At 37.5% G+C, this 24577-nt stretch overlaps 2 protein-coding genes across 2 annotated transcripts; one reads left to right on the forward strand and one right to left on the reverse strand.

The window, feature by feature from the left end:
• The first annotated feature begins 8676 nt into the window (after positions 1 to 8676).
• On the forward strand, positions 8677 to 18791 carry LOC103454672 (COP1-interactive protein 1). The gene is made up of 4 exons (XM_029103695.2): positions 8677 to 9036; positions 9389 to 9474; positions 11119 to 11279; positions 11426 to 18791. The coding sequence occupies exons 3-4, from the start codon at positions 11189 to 11191 to the stop codon at positions 18535 to 18537; spliced, it is 7203 nt and encodes a 2400-aa protein (XP_028959528.2). The 5' UTR covers positions 8677 to 9036; positions 9389 to 9474; positions 11119 to 11188; the 3' UTR covers positions 18538 to 18791.
• A 312-nt stretch (positions 18792 to 19103) lies between these two features.
• On the reverse strand, positions 19104 to 22922 carry LOC103424382 (mitochondrial adenine nucleotide transporter ADNT1-like). Its single transcript, XM_008362465.4, has 8 exons — positions 22477 to 22922; positions 21789 to 21837; positions 21412 to 21575; positions 21237 to 21274; positions 20530 to 20642; positions 20324 to 20437; positions 19587 to 19931; positions 19104 to 19483 (listed from the first exon to the last, which is right to left on the reverse strand). Exons 1-8 carry the CDS (start codon positions 22638 to 22640, stop codon positions 19400 to 19402), a joined length of 1071 nt encoding a protein of 356 aa, XP_008360687.1. The 5' UTR covers positions 22641 to 22922; the 3' UTR covers positions 19104 to 19399.
• Positions 22923 to 24577: the final 1655 nt, after the last annotated feature.

Raw genomic sequence — 24577 nt, forward strand, 5'->3', positions numbered from 1 at the left:
ACAATATCGGTGATGTTGGTGGTGGACCATGTTGGGCCTATAAAGTTTATTATGGTATCAGAATAAACTATTATTTCAACACATTCTGGGCTCGAATTTTTCTCCTTAAGTTGGGATTTCAGAAAGTTGTGCTAGCTCCGGCTTAAATGTAACGACCTATTCCTAATTTTTATATTATTTTGACCTCGCTAATGAAAAATTACCAAAATACCCAAGAAGGGTGCGTATCAACTTTTGTTGACTTTATTTTTCGTGACAAATGTAACATATTAATTAGTATATTATCGTATTACTTGTTGCTATGAACGTGTGGGCGCAAGTTCAACGAAAATTGAACTTAAAATGAGGCTTTTACAGGTCATTAAATGTAATGGCATATTCATAATTTTATCTCCATTTCCAGAGAATTCTAATTTGTTGAATTGGGTATAGTGCGACCCGCGGAGGGAGGGGAATTTTTCTTCTCCCTTACACTATGTTTGGATAAGGAAAATAAACTCAGAATTTGGATTAAAGTAAGAATTTGTAAATTGACATGCACCAGTTCCCTTGTTTGGATTCATAAACATAGAAAGTTAGAATTTCCGCGTGGAAAAAAACTTGGAATTTGGGACCTCCAATTCCCGAGTTTAAATTCCATGTAAATAGGTGTCATTTCTCAATTTCTATAATTGAGAGTTTAAAAATAACAAATTCCGTATTCAATTCCATTGTTCTTTTAGGTTACCCAAACAAGAAAATTCACAAATTCTAGAAAATAAAATTTCATCATTTCAATTTCCGTCATTTTAAAATTCCTTAGTAAACTTAAATTTCTTCATCCAAACATAGTGTTATCTTTTCCACCGAACCTTTTCCATAACAATCTTGCTCTCTCTATCTCGGCTCACACTCCCCCGAGAACACGAACACCACCACCATCGTTAATTTCTCGACAATTTCAACCACCAACCACTATCATCGACACCCCACAACTTCCCAAACACCATCCAACTCGTTGTTTAGCGAGATTTGAGGAAAAACTCCTTGGTTCAAGAAAGGAGATGAGCTTTGTAGAAAGACCAAGTTTTTCCGGGCAATTTTGGTCATCTTTCGACCTTGAAATTTGTGTAATCTTGTTCCTCTCTTCTTGATCTTCATTTTAATATGTGGATCATCAGTTTTTGTTGAGAAATGAGGAAGTTATGGCGAATAGAAAATTTTGCAAAAAACTGGCCAAAAACCTAGCTTCCGGAGTGATCGGCAGATCGGGTTGGGCTTGGTTCGGTCGGGTCTGGTCGGGTCAGTCAGATCGGACCGTTGACTTTACTAATGTTGACTATTGACAGGTCAACATTGACTGTTGACTATTTTCAAGAATTGGTCCAAGGAATCATCTTAGGGTATTTCAATGCGCTTATTCCAAATTCGCACATTGTTTTTCAAAATAATTGTGTTAATAGAGTTTTACTAATGGGTTCATTTATAACTTAGGTACGAGTAGTTCTAGAGGCCCTATAGGACAAGCCTAGATAGATGAGGACTTCATTGACGATCAGTGAGTGGACACTTATTTGAGAAAATTTCATTTATCTAAATTTCTAAGCATACCTAGATAAATATGATTTTAGTTATATTTTAAGGATTGCATCGATATCTTCAGAGTTATGATTTATAATTATGAGTTAGTTAGACATATTTGGAGATTTTATTGCCAGACTTATGATTTATGATATATAGTTTATGATTTATGATTTATGACGATGACGATTGCATGATTGTTATTCCTTTCTTATTACTTATCTTGTGCCATGCATACACCCGTACATAATTAAAATATTGTACCACATCCATGGACGTAGGACACAACTTACATGTGTATGAGTATTTTTAGCTTGTTCACATAGTGGCCATGTCCTTCTAGCTTGTCATTTCCTCGAGATTACTCGGCAATGACTTGATTATATTTCCAACTTACACTAGCTATGGATAGTGTGTAATTATATTTCCAGCTTACACTAGCTACGGCTAGTGTGTGATTGTATATCAGCTTACATGTGTATTGGGGTGAGGGTATTACATTTGTACTCTCAGCTTGTCATTACTAAGATATTACTCAATAATTACATGATTACACAATTATATTCTCAACTTGACATTGCCTCGAGATTATTGGCAATGACATGATTATATTATCCAGCTTCCACTAGCTACAACCACTACTACAAAATTATCTATAACTGGCGGTTCAAAAACCGACAAAAAACATATATTACTGTCGGATTTTAAGCAAAATCCGACAGAAAATGGATGCAATGACGGATATAATAAGCGACAGAATTGCCTGCGTCAGGAAATGAACTTTCCGATAGAAAATACTCTAAAACCGACAGAAATCATGTCGGTTATAATCGACAGGATTTTTATTTATAATAAATAAATAAATGAATTCCTGTCGGATAAAACCGATAGAGAATTTATTATAAAATAAAATAAAATCATTCTTGTCGGCTAAAACCGACAGAAAATATGTTAATAATAAAAAAAAATTATTTCAGCATTTTCCATATTCCCTGCATTCACCATTCAGAACCTCGCCGGAGCTCGATCTTGGAAACCTGTTGTGGGATTTTGAAGAGAGCGAGAGAGAGAGAAAATATCAGAAGAAATGAAGCAAGAAGGGGAAGAAGAAGAAGAAGAAGCAACAGCAAGAGAGAAAATACCAAATACACAATACCCATAATATCAAACAAACAACTTACATCCGCTCTGCATTGGGGCCGTACAAGGACATGTTCAAAACAGCTTCCGAGCAAAATTCTGGTAATCGTTCATTGGAGCCACAACATGTCCAAAAGGTTAAAGATGCACGCATGCAAGGAAATATGTTCGAAGTGCAAAGGAAGCACATGAAAGAAAAACAAAACACATTGATCATGTTCAGAGTAAAAGAAGACTTGGTGCTAGTGAACCAGATGTTTCAGCAACTAAAGATGATACCAGAATTAAAATAGTGCATGCCAGAGATGAATATGATTTACCACTGAAAGATGGCTTTTCTACTGTTGCTCCAGATGCCCACGGTAAAAATTCCAAGGATGTCAAGTCCATAAAGTCAGAGGAACGTGTTACAGATATGAAAGTAAAGATAAAGATATCAAAAAATGAAGCTTTAATTTGGACAATACTCGAATTGGTAAGAGGAACGACAGATTTGAAAATTCAAATCAAGCAAAGAATGCAAGTGATGGAGGTAGAGCTTCAAATCAAGAGAGAAAATACCAAATACACAATACCCATAATATCAAGCAAACTGAACCATAATCTCTCTTCCATCAACAACTCTCCCTGAAATCAAATTCAATTAATTAATTACAAAACCCTATCTTCTAATTAAGCTCATAAGAGGCCTATGAGAGAGAGATAGAGGAACCATCGAGCTTCTCCACTGCCTTATGCGCCTCGTCCTGATACTTATATTGGACAATAGCAAATCCAAGAGAATCGCCAATCCTCCAGTCTCGGGGAATGAAGACATCGACGACCTTGCCGTACTTGTCGAAGAGCGGGAATAGGTCATCCGCGGTGGTTCCTGGTAAACACAAACCAAACAAAGAGAGAGAAAGAGAGTTAGGGCTTTCAGCAAGGGGATGGAGAAGGAGGAGAAGGGTAAAAGGGGAATTACAAAAAGTGATGTTGAGGACGAGGAATAAGTAGGTGTCTCTGATGTCCGGAGGTCCGGATCGACCGAAGTGTGACATCTCCGAGAGGGATTGGAGTGGCGAGCGTGTGTTAGTCTGCGACCAGACTAGGGATCGGGAGATCTAGGGTTTGTAATTTGTGGTGGGGGATTTTGGGAGCACAGTGAAAGGGATTTAAGAAATTCGGCGGGTGTGGGTATAAAAAGAAATGAACCAAAAGGGGCCGGATGTGGGTATAAAAAAAATTTCATTACTGTTGGTTAAAATCGACAGAAACATTTTTTAAAATATAAACCGACGGAAAATTATCATTCCTGTCGGTTAAAACCGACAGAACAAAAAATGCCGACAATATTCCCCCCAAAATTCCCTCCCAAATTTTTAAATTCCCCCCAAAATTTTGTTACTATTTAAAAAAATAAAATAATAATTGTTTGGTTTAATAAATAAATAAATAAAATGTATTTAAGTAGAATAAGTTTTTAAAAATTAAATAAATAATTGTTTTTTTTTGTCGAAAATAAATAATTATTTGGTTTAATAGATAACTATTAACTACATCTTGTAAACTTTTTTTTTGTCATGTTCATTGTTAATTTGGATAATCCAATTAAAATATTCCCAAAAAAATTGAACATTTTGCTGTTATTTACTAATTGTGTGTATCTTGTAAATGTTTTTTTTTATATTTTGCCATGTTCTTTATAAAATAAAAAAACCTTATTTATTATGGAATCTGTTTGGAAATCACCCTACTGTTGCCATACAACAACAACAAAATGAAATCTTATGTTACTAAAATAAATCAATTATATAAATAATAGAACACCACTCAATTTTTTTCGCTACACTCCTCGACCCTATAAGAATGCATTGAACAAATTCGATCTTCAATTTAAAATATTTACAGTATAACATTAACTCTTAGTGTTTGTTAAATCTATCAATTTGATAGGATATGCATTCTACGAAACTAGTTTCAACGATCCAACCGTCAAATATGTTTGTATATACTCCAAGATCACATACCTAAAAAATCACAAAAAACAAACATTTAGAGATTAGGTAACAGAACAAAAGTTTTCGACGGTTATAAACGAAAAATCATAATTTAACGGTTATTTTTGCGCCAATTTTGATGATTTTTTACAGCTACACTCCTCAACCCTATAAGAATGTATTGAACAAATTTGATCTTCAATTTAAAATATTTACACTATTTATACTTAATGGAAGTATAACATTAACTCTTAAGTGTTTGTTAAATCTATCAATTTGATAGGATATGCATTCTACGAAACTAGTTTCAACAATCCAACCGTCAAATATGTTTGAATATACTCCACGATCGCATACCTAAAAAATCACAAAAAACAAACATTCAGATATTAGGTAACAAAACAAAAGTTTTTAACGGTTATAAACGAAAAATCACAATTTAATGATTATTTTAGCTCCGATTTTGATGATTTTTTATAGCTATACTCCTCGACCCTTTAAGAATGCATTGAACAAATTCGATCTTCAATTTAAAATATTTACACTAGTGGATAATTTTTTATACTTAATGGAAGTATAACATTAACTCTTAAGTGTTTGTTAAATCTATCAATTTGATAGGATATGTATTCTATAAAACTAGTTTCAACGATCCAACCGTCAAATATGTTTGTATATACTCCGAGATAGCATGTGTAAAAAGTCGCAAAAAAAAAAAAACATTCAGAGATTAGGTAATGGGACCGTGAGTGAAAAAAAAATATTTAAACTATTTGTTTATTTATTTATAATCAATATAACATTTTAAAATAATAAAATAGTCAATTTCTGTCAGTTATAACCGCCACCATTAACTTAAAAACCGCTAGAATATGTTAAAAATATTAAAAAAAGAAAAGAATTCAAAAATACTGAGGGTTATAATAATTTTATGGCGGTTAAATCCGCCAGGAATTTATGTCGGATATATCCGACAGAAAGTAACTTTAATCCGACAGTAAATAAATTATGTGTTGGATATATTTTATCCGTCAAAATGGCTTATTAACCGCCAGGATCGTCCGACACCTAAAGCTAATATTGTAGTAGTGAGCTAATGGATGATATTGTATGCTATGCCATTGGTATGTATCAGCTCGTTGTATATGTATCTATCAACTCTTAGTGTTTACAGGTGTATATATATATATATATATATATATATATATATATATATATATATATATATATATATATATATATACACTTTTTAACTTTTATGGCATGCTTAGGTTTTTCAGAAATCATAAGTAGTATTAGATGTGTTCTTAGTACTGAGGGTTAATATGTTCAAAAAGTAAAATAGTTTTTTAAAACTTTATTTTTTGTCCATTCACATTTTTATGTTTTGCGCCCACTTAGGAATCAGTAGTAGTTGATGTGAGCATATTCAACGTCAAGGCATATTCCCAGGCTCTCAAATGTCCTCGCTAATGTGAAATGACCAAAATGTTCCTAGAAGGGTGTGTATCGACTTTTGTTGACTTTATTTGTCGTGACACGTGTGACGTACTAATTAGTATATTATCGTGGCACTCGTCACTACGAACTCGTGGGCTCAAGTGGAATGAGAATTGAACTTAACATGCAGCTTTAATGGGTTGTTCAATGCAAGGACATTTTCGTAAATTTCTCTCCATTTTTGGAGAATTCTAATTTGTTGAAGTGGGTGTAGTGGGACCCACTGGGGGTGGATCTTTTCTTCTCCCTTCTCTTTTCCCCTGTGGCCCTGTGCCCTTTCCGTCACACACAATTTGGCCTTGAGTTTTCACTTTTTGGTATCCAGCTTTTTTTATTTTTTATTTTTTTAACTGAAGTATTTTTTAGAAAAGTAAAAACGAAATAGTTATCCAACAACCCATCTAATCGTTTTTTATATAAAAATGATCTTCTATTTTTAAACTAGTCTAAACTTTTAAAAGCGAGATTTGATCTCGATGCATAAAATAAATACATGTACTCTAGCCAATATGATTATAACCTCTTGACAAAATCGAGATCCGTCCCATTTAATCCGATGAGGATAAGGTTGGAAATAGCAAATTCAAACCTGCCATCAATTGTTGCTATCTCAAACTGTCTGTTTGGATCATGGTCCAAAAGCACAACAAGCCCACTTCATCCTCCATTTCATGTTATAGCTAATATAACTACGATCACGTCTGTTATTTTTTCCCCAAAATGGAGATCCGTCTTGTTCAATAGAACTACTATTAATCCTACCAATCATAATAGAAGTGATGCAGGACCATCAAACCCTACTGTACACAGACCACATTTAGTACCACTACCACGCCTCACAAATTGTTGCTTATCCCTAACAGTCCGTTTCGATCGTTGCCCAAAAGCAGAGGAAGCCCACTTCATCCTCCATATCCGGCAATTATTGCCGCCAACGAAATTCCCAAAGCCCACATGGAAGCGAGTGGGACAGCGAAAACAACAACGAGCGAACCTGCGCGGGAATATGACTGACGTGGCGAGATCTCATGGGCCATCAAGTATGCAATAATTTCCGACCAAAGCTCACGGCACAATCACCTTCGACGCCCCAAAATTTGACCGCACTCGGATAAGAACTTGGCTGGCAACTGTCTCAATGCCGAGCTTACATGTAACGGATACATGATAATAAAAAATAACGAGTAAATTATAGTAATAGTTCATCAATTTTAATTTAATTAGAGTAGTGGTTATTTAACTAAAAATTCATTACTATTGATTCCTTAACTCATTAAAATATGCAGCTATGATCTTTTTCGTCAACTTTGTTAGAACTTCCGTCAAAATGAGTAACGTGTCATATACGTGAGGTTGAATCAAGGGGCAAATATAGAAAATCAAATAAGAAAAATTGTATTAATGACCCATTAACTTTATTCCAACTGGAGAAATGGTCCATAAGCGTTAACCCAATTGAAGCAATGATCATAACTATTCTAAAAATCCTCGTCTAGGCGCTAGGTGGTTGGTCACCGTCCCAATTAATGCCTAGGCATTTGAAAATTAAGAAAGGACGTCTAAACCTATTGGGGCGCCCGCCTAGGCATCAGTCTTTGTTGTAACTCACTTAGACAGAAAATAGATAATTTTTATTTTGAATTATATTTTTTTAATTGTAAGGGACTTGTTGAATACTTAAATAAACACATATTATAGGCTTGTTTTTCACGTTTTCATTATGTTTCAATACTTCATAATATATATCATTATTTTGTAGTTTACGATGAAATTATATATTTTTTAATTATAAACAGACACTTATTTACATGAAATATAATAGATTTACTTAAATCTGCCTAGTTCACCTAGGTGCCCGCCAAGGCCCCGTCTAGCCACCTAGGTGCTAGGCCTTAGCTCGCAGCCCGATTAGCGCCTAACGTCTTTTAGAACCTTATTTTCAATATAACTCATTTTGACAAAATTCTGACGGAGTTGACGAAAATAACTATTATATGTTTTGATGAGTTGATGGACCAATGATAATGAATTTTTAGTTGAGGGACCCTTGCTTCAATTTGGTTAAAGTTGATGAACCATTACTACAATTTACTAAAAAATGACCTATACGTAATGACTTTATCATCATGTGATGTTTCATTTTAATAAGAGATGTGCTATTCATACATCTCATTTTACTTCTTACACACTTCTTATTAATTTTTATCATTTTATTTTCTTAAATTCATTAAATTCGACGATAAAAAATTAAAAAAAATGTGCGAGAAGCCAAAAAAAAATGATGTGATATCCACACACCCCATTTTACTTCTCACACACCTTTTGAATTTTCGGCCGTCGGATCGAATGAATTGAAGAAGATCAACAGACATAAATTATCAAGAGTGTGTGAGAAGTAAAATAAAATGTGTGGATAGCGCATAAAAAAAAACGTGTGATATCACAACTCTTTAATAATGCATATTTATATCATTTTCTGACATGACATAATTTTATTAGACGGAACGCTGCGGGTAACTGTGATTCTTTTCCGAGCTAGTCATTCGCATCAACGCCAGGAAGAATGGCACTAGTGTAATATAGCTTCAAAGACAAGGGCAATTACGCACCAGAAGCTCCAAGATTCCGCACCTTCGGATATTTGAAGCGACAAATGGCGTACTGTCACTTTGAGCGCCTCTAATAAAAACAAAATCTCTTTTTCCCTTTCATTTTATTTTTTCGATTTTTCATTTTTCATAAGCCTCTCTCTCTCTCTCCTCCCCCCCTCTCTCTCGTCAATCGGAGGACTGGAAGGCTGGAAGCTTCTCTCTGCTCGATCACCGGTCGAGAATCGGCTCTGACCTTTCGGCTTCAGGTGATCATCGACTCTGTTTTCTTCTCGGAATTGAAGTCTCTGTTTTTTTTTTTCAGTAGAATTTTCGTCACTGGTTTTCTTGAACTTCTTGATCGGAGTCGGATCAAACTTCTTCTTCTCCGCCATAGCTTTGCATGCTCGATTTCGCTTTCTCTTCATTCTGTAAATTCTTCAGTTGCTCGATTTATATCTCTCGATTTTTGTTAACGACAATCTGAAATCGGATCAGCCGAGTTCTGGAATTGAAATTTGATTTAAAAATTAATTAATTAATTTTCTTCTGTTTGCCTAAAATTTTCACTCGCTTTGTTCATAACTGTTGTGATTTATTTATTTGATTATTTTCTTACAGCGGGGTGGTTGCTAAGATTTTGAGGTCAGCAATTCCCGACGAAGCTTCGTCAAGACGACTTGAAGAGGAAGCAAAAGAGTATTAAGGTAAATATCTTTTCTTCCTATATTTGACTGTCAGCCGGAGTTACAGGTTTAAAGTGGCAATTACGTAATTTAGTAATTTTTAAAAGGGCAGATACGGAATACAGAAAGTAATGATATGGTTTTGGCTACTTTTTAATATTCGAGCATTTGTTGACAATTACCTGGCATTTAGTTAAATGGAAGGAAATAAACAAAAAGAAACAGCTCATTTTTCGAATTTTATTTTTGTGTACACACGGCGAACAGCTCATTTTTTTTCAAGGTATGCATGTTGGCTGTCTATACTGGATCCCAAATCGGCTTTGTAGGGGATTCCGCTTTTCTAAAAAGCTGACGTGGCATCAAAATTTGGACTTTTACTAATTTGGATTCACTCAAAATTTTTCTAAAGTAGCCATGTTTTTTATTTTTGTTTTTTTAGTTTCTAATTCTTTAGAGATTATTGCACTCGCCCTCTTCACTCAAGTTGGAACAGTTTTTCTTACGTGGTTTGAATATTAGAATTATTACTTAAAATGTTGCTCGAATAATAAAAAAAAAAGAATTCCATGTTGGTGTAAGCAAAAATAATTGGGGGTTTCAAATTGAAACAAATTTAAGGAGTAGTTAAAAATTTACTGTAATACCTAAATGTATTAATTAGGTGAACTATTGTGTGGTCTTGAAAGACAATCTTCCGAGATTTACTCAAATTTAGAAGATAGGAAGGTGTTCGGATGCATGTTTGACCAAAAAAAAAAAAAAAGGTGGCGGATGCATGTGGCTTGTACGGTTATACCTACCATTTGTTTGAAAATGAAAATTTTACAAAGGAAAAGAATAGAATGATGCAACTACATTTTTTTTTTTTGTTTTTTAGCCACCAGACTAGTTAGTGGCAACGGTGGATAGGGTGATGGGTAGATTCTGGGAAACACTGTTTAGAAAGAAAAAAAATTAGTTTTTTGTGATGCTATGGAGGATTGGCTACTTAATACTACAGTTTAGTAATATTCCTCTTTACTTGTAAGTGAAAGGTTTTAGGTTCGAATCTCGGGAATGGCGTGTTCGCAACCAATTTATTGCTCCACCCCCGTAGTGTAAATATATCTTTGTATAAAAAAACTACGGAGGATTGAAAATCAGTCTAAAATGGATTCAGATTCGGTTGGTTGGTTAGAAATCTGTAGTAGGTAGAGCTCTTGGTTTAGCTTTGTACATGCTTCCTAAAGTAGCTATGGCAAGGACCATGCTAGTTTCCGTGTATTGATTCATGGACAGTTACATTGGTCTATTATTTATTGCACCTTAAAGATGAGACAACGGAGAGAGACTTCCAAAGAACGGGTTGTTGTGAATCCTGTTTCACCCAAGTCTTTCTCCTGTGAACTGAACAACTAAACTAGAATGTATAATCTATTGCTTTTCTTATGATAGTTTTATCAAAGTGGAGTGAGGATAAAAAATGAGTAAGAAGTCCATACCTGGGTAAACATACTGTACAAACCTCATGACATTGACATGAATAAACAAAGTTAATGACCAATAGTGTTAAAGGTAAATTGTCGATGTAACCCTCTTCTGAATGCTTTTAGCACTTGACATTATCTACTTACACCTTATGCTTCTACAATGATTTAAAAGGGGAGAATTTTTGTGTTTCAGGCTTTGAGCTGGAGATGGATACAACCTCTTCATAACTCACATCTACTGGGGAAGCATAGAAATTGAAGCGATGCCAAAGCACCGCATGAGGGAAATTAAGTCCTTATTTGGAAGTCACATCAATTCACAGAAGCATGAAGAGCTGAAAGGAACTAAAATAGGTAAATTTTCCTGTAAAATTCTGCATTAGGCTTTGAGATGGCATTGCAGCACTATACAATGCAACTGGGATAAACTTCACTATGATTACAAATTTCGGTGGATCGATGAAATGGAAATTTAAAGAAGTTTTCTATTTTTACTGCAGGTATTGAGGAGAAGGTGAATAAAATATTGAAGCTTCTAAAAAATGAAGAGCTTAAAAAAGATGACATCCCAGTAGAGAACTCCAAAGTGGAACCTCTCGCTGAGCTAATTCAGGATTTCCACAAGGATTACCAATCACTGTATGCACAATATGATCAACTAACTGGAGCGCTGAAGGAAAAAGTTTGGAGCAAACAAGAAAAGGACAACAGCTCTTCATCAAGTTCAGACTCAGATTCCGATCATTCTTCAAATGAAAAAAGCCGTAAAAATGGAGTGATGGAAAGTGACTTTCAGAAAATAACTGATGGGATCAAGCAGGAACTTGAATTGGCACATCAAGAAGTTGCTGACCTGAAGAGGAGATTGACCGCTACAAGTGAAGAGAAGGAAGCTTTAAGCTCAGATTGTGCGGCGGCTTTGACCAAGATAGAAGAAAAGGAGAGTGTTTTTATTGACTTGAAGACTGCAGCTGAAAGGTTAGATGCTGAAAAATCACTACTTTTGGCTGAGAATGGTGAGCTAAAACAAAAACTGGAAGCTGGTGGAAAGATAGAAGCTGAATTGATTCAAAAAGTGGAAGATGTGGAAGGAGAGAAAGATAACTTGATTAAGGAGAAAGAGACTGCTCTGAGAACGATTGAAGATGGAGAGACTATTACAGCGGAATTAAGAACCGTGATTGATCGGCTGAAAGATGAAAAAGTAACCCTTGAGCAAGAACTAGAATCTGTTCGAGGGGAAGTCATCCATATAAAGCAGAAGCTGCAATCTGCAGAAGAGCAGGTATCAGATTTAAGCCACAATCTGAAAGCCAAGGAGGAAGAAACAACTGAATCTAGTCAGCTACGGGAGAAATTGGGTCAGAGGGAAGTGGAATATTTGGCTCTGTCTGAGATGCATGAGCTGCATGAGAAGGAAACTTTGGCTCAAATTATGGAATTACAGGCTGCTGTGACAGGGCTGGAACTGGAGCTGGAATCTTTGCGAGCTCAGAAAAGAGATATGGAAGTGAAGATTGAGAGCACAGAAGCTGAAGTAAAACAACTGGGAGAGGTGAGTGCAGGACTGCAAGTCCAAATTTCAGAAGTTGAGTCAATATCAAATGAGAAAGCAGCAGAACTTTCTGCTCTCACGAAAAACCTTGAAGATTACAAAAGTGAATCTATTCAGCTGAAGGAGAAATTGGGTCAGAGGGAAGTGGAATGCTCAGCTCTGTCTGAGATGCATGAGCTGCATAAGAGTAAAACATTGGCTCAAATTACGGGATTAGAGGCTGCTGTGGCAGGGCTGGAACTGGAGCTGGAATCTTTGCGAGGTCAGAAAACAGATATAGAAGTTGAGATTGAGAACAAAGAAACTCAAGTGAAACAACTAGCAGAAGAGAACGCGGGACTGCAAGCCCGAATTTCACAACTTGAATCAATATCAAATGAGAGAGAAGCCGAATTTTCTTCCCTGGCAAAGAAATTTGAGGACAGCAGTAATGAATATGGTCAGCTACAGGAGAAACTGGGTCAGAGGGAAGTGGAACACTCAACTCTGTCTGAGATGCATGAGCTGCATAAGAGTAAAACATTGGCTCAAATTACAGGTTTAGAGGCTGCTGTGGCAGGGCTGGAACTGGAGCTGGAATCTTTGCGAGATCAGAAAAAAGATATAGAAGTTGAGATTGAGAAGAAAGAAACTCAAGTGAAACAACTAGCCGAAGAGAATGCGGGATTGCAAGCCCAAACTTCAGAACTTGAATCAATATCAAATGAGAGAGAAGCTGAACTTTCTGCTCTCACCAAAAAACTTGGGGAGATCAATGGTGAATCTATTCAGCAGAAGGAGCAATTGGATCAGAAGGAAAAGGAATACTCAGCTCTGTCTGAGAAGCATGAGCTGCATGAGAGTAAAACATCGGCTCAAATCCTGGGATTAGAGGCTGCTGTGGCAGGGCTGGAACTGGAGCTAAGATCTTTGCGAGGTCAGAAAGAAGATATAGATGTTGAGATTGAGAACAAAGAAACTCAAGTCAAACAACTAGCAGAAGAGAATGTGGGACTGCAAGCCCGAATTTCACAACTTGAATCAATATCAAATGAGAGAGAAGCCGAATTTTCTTCCCTGGAGAAGAAATTTGAGGACAGCAGTAATGAATATGGTCGGCTGCAGGAAAAACTGGGTCAGAGGGAAGTGGAACACTCAACTCTGTCTGAGATGCATGAGCTGCATAAAAGTAAAACTTTGGCTCAAATTACAGGTTTAGAGGCTGCTGTGGCAGGGCTGGAACTGGAGCTGGAATCTTTGAGAGGTCAGAAAAAAGATATAGAAGTTGAGATTGAGAAGAAAGAAACTCAAGTGAAACAACTAGCAGAAGAGAATGCGGGATTGCAAGCCCAAACTTCAGAACTTGTATCAATATCAAATGAGAGAGAAGCTGAACTTTCTGCTCTCACCAAAAAACTTGAGGAGATCAATAGTGAATCTATTCAGCTGAAGGAGCAATTGGATCAGAAGGAAAGGGAATACTCAGCTCTGTCTGAGAAGCATGAGCTGCATGAGAGTAAAACATCGGCTCAAATCCTGGGATTAGAGGCTGCTGTGGCAGGGCTGGAACTGGAGCTGAGATCTTTGCGAGGTCAGAAAGAAGATATAGATGTTGAGATTGAGAACAAAGAAACTCAAGTGAAACAACTAGCAGAAGAGAATGTGGGACTGCAAGCCCGAATTTCACAACTTGAATCAATATCAAATGAGAGAGAAGCCGAATTTTCTTCCCTGGCGAAGAAATTTGAGGACAGCAGTAATGAATATGGTCGGCTGCAGGAAAAACTGGGTCAGAGGGAAGTGGAACACTCAACTCTGTCTGAGATGCATGAGCTGCATAAGAGTAAAACTTTGGCTCAAATTACAGGTTTAGAGGCTGCTGTGGCAGGGCTGGAACTGGAGCTGGAATCTTTGAGAGGTCAGAAAAAAGATATAGAAGTTGAGATTGAGAAGAAAGAAACTCAAGTGAAACAACTAGCCGAAGATAATGCGGGATTGCAAGCCCAAACTTCAGAACTTGTATCAATATCAAATGAGAGAGAAGCTGAACGTTCTGCTCTCACCACAAAACTTGAGGAGATCAATAGTGAATCTATTCAGCTGAAGGAGCAATTGGATCAGAAGGAAAAGGAATACTCAGCTCTGTCTGAGAAGCATGAGCTGCATGAGAGTAAAACATCGGCTCAAATCCTGGGATTAGAGGCTGCTGTGGCAGGGCTGGAACTGGAGCTGAGATCTTTGCGAGGTCAGAAAGAAGATATAGATGTTGAGATTGAGAACAAAGAAACTCAAGTAAAACAACTAGCAGAAGAGAATGTGGGACTGCAAGCCCGAATTTCACAACTTGAATCAATATCAAATGAGAGAGAAGCCGAATTTTCTTCCCTGGCGAAGAAATTTGAGGACAGCAGTAATGAATATGGTCGGCTGCAGGAAAAACTGGGTCAGAGGGAAGTGGAACACTCAACTCTGTCTGAGATGCATGAGCTGCATAAGAGTAAAACTTTGGCTCAAATTACAGGTTTAGAGGCTGCTGTGGCAGGGCTGGAACTGGAGCTGGAATCTTTGAGAGGTCAGAAAAAAGATATAGAAGTTGAGATTGAGAAGAAAGAAACTCAAGTGAAACAACTAGCCGAAGATAATGCGGGATTGCAAGCCCAAACTTCAGAACTTGTATCAATATCAAATGAGAGAGAAGCTGAACGTTCTGCTCTCACCACAAAACTTGAGGAGATCAATAGTGAATCTATTCAGCTGAAGGAGCAATTGGATCAGAAGGAAAAGGAATACTCAGCTCTGTCTGAGAAGCATGAGCTGCATGAGAGTAAAACATCGGCTCAAATCCTGGGATTAGAGGCTGCTGTGGCAGGGCTGGAACTGGAGCTGAGATCTTTGCGAGGTCAGAAAGAAGATATAGATGTTGAGATTGAGAACAAAGAAACTCAAGTAAAACAACTAGCAGAAGAGAATGTGGGACTGCAAGCCCGAATTTCACAACTTGAATCAATATCAAATGAGAGAGAAGCCGAATTTTCTTCCCTGGCGAAGAAATTTGAGGACAGCAGTAATGAATATGGTCGGCTACAGGAAAAACTGGGTCAGAGGGAAGTGGAACACTCAACTCTGTCTGAGATGCATGAGCTGCATAAGAGTAAAACTTTGGCTCAAATTACAGGTTTAGAGGCTGCTGTGGCAGGGCTGGAACTGGAGCTGGAATCTTTGCGAGATCAGAAAAAAGATATAGAAGTTGAGATTGAGAAGAAAGAAACTCAAGTGAAACAACTAGCCGAAGAGAATGCGGGATTGCAAGCCCAAACTTCAGAACTTGTATCAATATCAAATGAGAGAGAAGCTGAACTTTCTGCTCTCACCAAAAAACTTGAGGAGATCAATAGTGAATCTATTCAGCTGAAGGAGAAATTGGGTCAGAGGGAAGTGGAATACTCAGCTCTGTCTGAGATGCATGAGCTGCATAAGAGTAAAACATTTGCTCAAATTACGGGATTAGAGGCTGCTGTGGCAGGGCTGGAACTGGAGCTGGAATCTTTGCGAGGTCAGAAAACAGATATCGAAGTTGAGATTGAGAACAAAGAAACTCAAGTGAAACAACTAGCAGAAGAGAATGCGGGACTGCAAGCCCGAATTTCACAACTTGAATCAATATCAAATGAGAGAGAAGCCGAATTTTCTTCCCTGGCAAAGAAATTTGAGGACAGCAGTAATGAATATGGTCAGCTACAGGAGAAACTGGGTCAGATGGAAGTGGAACACTCAACTCTGGCTGAGATGCATGAGCTGCATAAGAGTAAAACGTTGGCTCAAATTACAGGTTTAGAGGCTGCTGTGGCAGGGCTGGAACTGGAGCTGGAATCCTTGCGAGGTCAGAAAGAAGATATAGAGGTTGAGATTGAGAAGAAAGAAACTCAAGTGAAACAACTAGCAGAAGAGAATGTGGGATTGCAAGCCCGAATTTCAGAACTTGAATCAATATCAAATGAGAGAGAAGCTGAACTTTCTGCTCTGACGAAGAAACTTGAGGACAGCAGTAATGAATATGGTCAGCTACAAGAGAAACTGGGTCAGAGGGAAAAGGAATACTCAACTCTGTCTGAGATGCACAATCTGCATGAGATTGAAACACTGGATAAAATAAAAGGATTTGACTCAGAAGTTACAGGGCTAGCACTGGAGCTGGAATCTTTGCGACATGAGAAGAGTGGTTTGGAAGTAGAGATCGAGAGCAAAGAAACTGTAGCAAAACAACTGGGAGAGGAAAATGCGGGACTGCAAGCCCGAATTTCAGAACTTGAATCGACTTTGAAAGACAGAGAAGCTGAACTTTCCGATCTCACGAAGAAACTTGAGGACAGCAATCATGAATCGTCATCCAGAATAGCAGATTTGTCCGCACAGATCAATAATCTGCTAGCTGAGGTAGATTCTTTGCGTGCCCAGAAAGTTGAGTTGGAGGAACTTATAGTATCCAAAGGTGATGAAGCATCGACTCAGGTCAAGGGATTAACGGAACAAGTAAATGTGTTGCAGCAGGAATTGTTGTCAATGCAGAGCGGGAAAACTGAATTGCAAGTGCAGCTTGAGAACAAAACTCAAGAAGTTTCTGAATTCTTGATACAGATACAGAATCTGAAAGAAGAAATAACAAACAAGATAACGGATCATGAGAGGGTTGTGGAAGAGAAAGAGAGTTTGACGGCAGAAAAGAGAGAGATTGAGATAAAGGTGGACTCAATACACAACCACAAAAGTGAACTCGAAGAGGAGATAAGAACAAAATGCCTCGAGAGTGATCAATTGAGAGTGGAAATTGTTGAGCTAAGGGATCAAATTGTTGAATTTGAGAGGAGACTAACAGAAAAAGAGGCCGAGTTTTCTTCCCTCCAGGAGAAACATGACAGTGCAGTGAATGACACTTCTGCTCAAATAACAGCCTTTGTATCACAGGTTACTAATCTACAACAGGATTTGGATTCATTGCAGGCTGAGAAGAACCAGATGGAGTTGCAGTTTGAGAGGGAGAAACAAGAACTTTCACAGAGCCTGACGCAATTGGAAAATGAAAAGGTTGAGTTAGAGAGCAAGATTGCTGATCATCAGAGACTGCTGAATGAACACGAGGAGACATATGGCAAGTTAAAAGATGAATATATGCAGCTGGAGAGTCATATCCAGGACAGTAAGGTCAACCAAGACGCTGCAGAAAGGAAAATCGAGCAAATGGCGGAAGATTTCAGTAAGAAAATTGAATCCAAAGATGAGACAATAGCTGATTTGGAGCAAGAGGCTGAATATCTGAAACGAGATCTTGAAGAAAAAGGGTACGAGCTTAGTTCTTTGGTTGAAAACTCCCGTAATGTTGAAGTTAAGCTCCGCCTGTCAAACCAGAAGCTCCGGGTTACAGAGCAGGTATTGACTGAGAAAGAGGAGAGCTTCAGAAAGGCAGAACTGAAATTCCTGGAAGAACAGAGAGCACTTGAAGACAGGATTGCTAGATTGTCTGATATAATCTCTGCAAACAACGAAGCCTATCAAAGAAACATCACACTTGTTGCAGAAAATGTGAACAGTTATTTCAGCGGAATGGAATCCATGATAAAAAAATTTATGGACGACTGTGCAGAGTATGAGACGTGCATTCTGGAAACATCGCAGGAGCTTCACGTTGCAAAGAATTGGGTTGCAGAAACAAGGAGTGAAAGAGAGACGTTGAAGAGGGAGGTGGGGGACCTAATTGAACAACTGCGAGATAAGAAAGAAGAAGCATTGGTGCTTGGAGAGCAGGTCGAGAGGATGCGGGCAAAGGCAAGCAAGGAAGAAGTGGAGAAGGGGAGTCTGATCAAGGCCATGAGCCAACTTGAGAAGAAAGCGGCGGACTTGGAGAAGGTGGTGGAGGAGAAAACAGAGGGAATGCTGGGATTAGGAGAGGAGAAGAGGGAAGCCATAAGACAGTTGTGCATATGGATCGAGTATCACCAAAGCCGGTACGATCATCTCAAGGAAATTCTCTCGAAGACAACTCCTGCAAGAGGCCAGACGAGGGCTTCGACATCTCGTCCTTGATAAATATATATATATATATATATATATATATATATATATATTTTCCTTTGATTGCAATATGACAGTTTTTAGTCCCTTTGCATCATGAATTGTTTTTATTGATTCCATTTTTTGTGTTTCTTTTGAAGGCTAGTGTTTATAAAGCATTTTAGGTAGAGCTTGAAACGTATATGCACGAGTTTGCTTGTAAATTTTGCTTTTGTTCTCGTCCATTGAATGCAGGCATGTATAAAATGCAGATGGTTCTTTGTTAACCTCGTTTGCGTCGAATGTCACTGGTTTAGACGAAAAATAAGATTTTTCGAATCCATCAACACATACAATCACGTTATCTGTAAATGTAATATTCAAAGATTGGCACAAAATATTCGAACTTCAAGAGGTAACGGTACCAAACACTTGAAGAAAATAAATCTCAAAGTGCAAATTCCTTGCAAAACTGCTGTTTTGGCGAATCCACGTGTTGTACAGCGTCACTTTTAGTTTGCCAACTGATTCGCTCAAAAATGCCCGCAGTATACGGAAGGCAAATAGACAATAAATAGAACTGAGCAAAATTACTCGTATTCTGTAGAAATCAATCCATTGTAATGCATAATTTCCTTGAAAGATAATACTTATTGTCACAATGCCAAAGCATATGAACAGGAAAGCTAAAAGCTATAGTCGTTCGGATGAAGACAGATATGTGTATAAGATGGACGGGAAGGACTATCAACCTGGGCTATACGTCTGCTTCTAAACTTCCTCCTATAAATTATTAAAAAATCCTGACACTTTACCTTCTCCTACGCAGTCCATTCCCGCTCATTTTTGGATTTAGAACAGAAGTTAAACATGTGGCTCACGGTTCTCTATGCTTTTAGTCAGATATCCTCATCTCAACTCCAAGAACATCCTTCACTACCTCATATGTGACAAAAGCAATTGCTATGGAAGGTACCACCTAAAAGAACAAAAAAGCATTGTAAAGGTTGGATAGAAGATGAGTATGCAAAGATACGCTAAGATTTTAATTTCGGTTCCAGGATATGCCTTTAAACACTGACCTTAACAGAGTTTGGGACCAAACCCTTGTACAGTGCTCCAAACCCCTCATGACGTACTGTTTTCCTGAATGCATCAACCATACCAGTATATTCCAGGGATGCCCTTCTCTTTCCATCACCAACGACAACCGAAGCAGCATCCTTCCAGCCTACCATCTGCATTCTTCTCCGGATGACATCGAGAGGGTAAGCAACTGTCTGGCCCACAGTCCCAGCAGCAGCCCCACATGCAAGCCTCGTAGGTACACTCAACTCAGAGTCCTGGACTAGTCCAAAAGGTCTACTTTTGATCAACCAGTCTTTCAGAGATTCATAAACAGCAAAATTTAGACCAACGTAAGGTACCTGTAAACAGATTAGAAAACATTTTAGACATCTCATACAGAAATGCGAATAAAACCTTGGGGTGTGCTATCTACACACCCCATTTTACTTCTCACACACCCCTTGTTAATTTCTGTCCGTTGACCTTCTTCAATTCATCCGATCCGACGGCCGAAAATTAAAAAGGTGTTGAGAAGTAAAATGGGGTGTGTGGACATCACACCCCTAAAACCTTTCCTCGCACAATATTACCCTAAAAAAATATCCCATCAGAACTATAACTCATCATCTACACTCATCAAAGTGCAGATTACGACAATGGAAATGTTAATGAATGAACCAACGATTTGATAGAGGATTCTATTTATTTTAGCACCATAGAGAATACAGAAATAAACAAACACTTCACTTACAACTCCTATGACAGAAGGCAGCCAGCCTCGGTACAGAGCCCGGGGTCCTTCTTCCCTAAAGACGGTTGTGAGAGCATGATATATTCCCCTATATTGCCGAGGAGACATGTCTGTCTGAAGAAATAAAGTTCAAACAAATTTAAGCCATCAAAGTGAACATGTAATACTAATTGCTTCGATCGCAGGAAGAAATCTCTAAATTATACCTGGACAGTCAAACGACCTCGTACCATGTCCATTGGGTAAGTTGCTGACATGGCAATAATTCCAGCACATGCACCAGCTCCAAGCCGTAATACAGGTGTGAGTTGAGCATCTTCTGCAAGAGATGAACAACAAATATCACTCTAGAAATCCATTAAAGCCACAATTTTCATAATTTTTTCCCAAAATTGGATCTATAAGACATACATTTTACATGAGGGAAGAACTTGGCCACAGAGAGCACACAACTGATTCAAAGTTAACCAAAGAAACTCATTGGCAATCAGATCTCAGACAACAAACACAGACTGAATGAATTCAGCCCAGGAAATCAAAAAATTTAATTTACATGCATCTCTAGGTGGAAAACTACAAAACACAAAAGGGGATGGTTTGAATCGTTTAATAATCCAAGCATCAATCAATACAAATAAGACACTGCCTCCCAAAGTACTACTATTTAACATTAGATACCATAACCCAAATAGTCTAAAAGCACACAAACCATAAAATGAACTTCCTACCCCCTATCAAGACTGAAAGTAAAGAACCTTCAAGTTATCATTGAAAAGCTACACAATGAGGATAAGACTGGCATAGTTGCCTAGAAACTGTGAAAATTACTTTGAATTGATTCATTCCAAATGAAGCCGCCAATAATTTCATGGTAATTGACTTTGCATAAGAAATAGGCACGAGGTGGTCATACCATTTCCAGTTTGCTGTCGGTAGAACCATAAAATACCCCTGTTTGGACAAAGTACATAAACGTGAAAATGTTATCAGAAAGCAGCTGACAGGAAATATAGCTGCCAATACAAATCAGTACACATATTAAAAAATTGTGGGGGTGGGGGGAGAAATTGGGACATGGAGAAGCATACTTTGATGCTTCCTCGTAGCTAAAGAACTTGACTGCTGAATTTGGGACTATGCGAGCACAATTAGTTCCATTGCCTTTAAACAAGCCTCTGAAACCCTCAGTCCTCCATATGTACTTCAAGCCCTGAATCGTCCCATTGTATTTAATACTATGAGGGTTTTGAACCTGCATTTATGGAAGATGCAAATCCAATTTAGTTTGACTTAACATAAAATGCTTAGGTCCTCGTCAACCCCACCCACCCCAATACCCCCAAAAAAAGAGAGTATTGATTAACGTGCATTCAATTACAGTGATAAAGGTTTCATAAACAGAGTATTGAATAAGGATCAAATGGTACATCACCAAATTTCCCGTATGTGCAAATAAGAGAAGTACCTGCAGCAAAATTTTTAATCTTTCCAATGGAGCAACTGCAGTTCGTGACCTGCACCGGGTAGTCAATACCAGATAGAGAAGCGTAAGGTTTGAAGTTCACCCACATCACTCTTGTTGCATGTAATACAACAACAACAATGCCTATTGACAACTACATTCATGCATAACACAAAACTATTTTCTCTTAACACTCAATTATCTAAAACCCATTCAAGAAAGAAATAGCAACTCCGACAACAAGGAGTGGGTGCTTCCTGTTAAGCAAACAGCATAGAGATCATAAAACATACAATCTTCACACAGCAAGATCCCATTTCCTCCTCAAGTGTTCCATCCATTTCCTACAAGTATTTTCGTTCTGAAATACATAAAGACATATACGACTCCTTACAATATACTTCCAACAAACATTGAGATTCAACTACATCATTGTTAAATACTGCTCTTCCATGGAAGACCACAATCCATGAAATTTAAAAAAGGTTTTCCATTTCCGGGCAACCAAGCATTAAGTCCAATTTCATGCCACAAGTTTTTGGAAAAAAAAAAAACCTACAGCAAATTCAGCGCAAAAACAAACCAAAGTAAAAGGAGTAAAGCAAAGCAATCGTATACACCCACAAAAAATAAAAACTTTATAATTTCTACTTATTAAATAGAAAAAAATCAGTATTCGCTACGAACTCACACTCCACCGGCAACTCCTCCGGCGACGAGGGACTTGGCGATGCTAAGCAAGACATGGCCGGTCGGCGCCTTCACTCCTTCGCTTGCGAGCTTCGCCTCCTCGGCCAGGTTCACAATCGTCGACACCGCGGAATCACTCGTCCTCTTCACATCCTCCGACGCCATTAAGCCCCACGCACAACACACGCAGAGAGAGAATCTCAACGGCTCGCCGGAACCCTAGGAAGACTCCCGGACCAATCCGCGTCCAATTCGATCGACGAGATTCCCAGCGATTTATCGGCGAGTATGCGGCCGCATGTGTGCGGACTGCGGAGAGGAGGCGTGCCGTTGGGTACGAGAACGCGATTATATATGTACGATAAAATGATTTGGTCGTTGAGGGTTATATATGTACGGCCGTCGTCACTATAACCAGCAAAGTACTACTACTGCTACGCTGCTTTTACTATTTTCTTTATTTACTTTTTTTGGGTTTTGATGTTTTTGGTGGGTGTTTATTTTCGTAGCAAGTTGCGAATTTAGAAAACTCTTTATAGACTTTAGGTCGTTTTACTGTTTAATGTTAATTTTCGTGTTAACATAATAAAGTATTGTGTTCAAAACATGAGGTGAAAGAGAGTACAGAGAATCTCATTTTTGAAAAAGCCTCCTTACCATTTCTCAAAAGAAAATAGGTTTATAGTTGTATCGTACTCGTCATCGCGTTGTTACTAGACGGGCATGCCTTGTTTGTTGGTAGTCAGTGTGATTAATGGTTCTGATCAGTTGATTTGGAAAAAAAAAATCAAAATGTATGGTTTGTGATGCTATTGACCGGCCAACAAATTCATCATTCATAGGAGTTGAATTTGATATTCTACTTACAAATAAAAATGACTAATACTATACTGTAATGATAATAACAGAGCAACACTGTAATTTAAAATTGAAATAATTCCATGTTGAAGTGAAGTAGTGAAAGTAAATTTTATTTCTTTATGCATAAATAAAAAAATTAGTGTAACATTAGTATTATTGTCTATTGACATTTCTTTCCAAGTGTAAAAAAAGGTCTCGGGCACGACTCTCATGAACCACAGATTTAAAATTTATTAGTATTCCTTTGATGCTTGATTGTGAATAGTAATCAATTAATCATATTAAGGGGGAAAAGTTCATTTTATCAACCAATTTGGTGCTTTATGGCCACATAAATCAATTAAGAGAAGAAAAAAAGTCAATTCCATCTATCAATAATTATGATTATCGTGTAAGGGGAGCGTAATTTAATCAGTTAAGAACATTCATTTTTACATTTGAGGATTTAAGTGCTAATACCGTCTGTATTTGTTTCTCCTCTTATAATAAACATTTGTAGTTTTTGTACATGTGGTAGCCGTTTAGAAGTTTACAACAATTGTCTGTTTTAGCAAATTGGTTAGAGATTATTTTCTTAGTTACTACAGCATTATACTCAATTGACACTTTTATATTTATTTTAATTGGTCATTGAAAATTTCAAACTATTGTTTCTTGTAAAAAAACATTGAAAAATATTAAGGGGACTCTCAAAAGTGGGACTCTCCATTGACTCTCTATTACCTCACAATTTAATGTAAATTTATGTACCAATGTTATAAAACATTGTGCCAAAATGAGAATGCTAAGGAGACCGAATTTGCAAACCAAATGATGTGTCGTCGTTAAGAAATAAGTACGTTAATCCAGCGACGGAGGCACTACAAGGCCAGCATTGGCCTAGGCCTACCCTTACTTTTTCAAAATATTTAGTATCATATGTATTATATTTCCTTTTTTTTTTTGGTAAACTTAATATTATACTTTTTTAGTATACACAAAATTCCTAATTCTATTCACCAATAAATAAAACAAGATGTCTCTTTTTCTTTTCAATCCCAACAACACTCATCCTAAAACTAAGCATCTTATTTATAAACAAATCAATAACTCTTAAACTATAAAATCTAAAGTCTAATTTAGTTTTATCAAAATAATATTCTTTTACTTTGCCAACCGAAGAATAATAAACTTTGAGCTTTTCTTCCTCCCCTTCTTGAAATTTCAAATATTTTGTCCTTGAAGCTCCCAGCCCACAACAA

This window comes from Malus domestica, chromosome 06, assembly GCF_042453785.1.
Source record: "Malus domestica chromosome 06, GDT2T_hap1".
Taxonomy (NCBI): domain Eukaryota; kingdom Viridiplantae; phylum Streptophyta; class Magnoliopsida; order Rosales; family Rosaceae; genus Malus; species Malus domestica.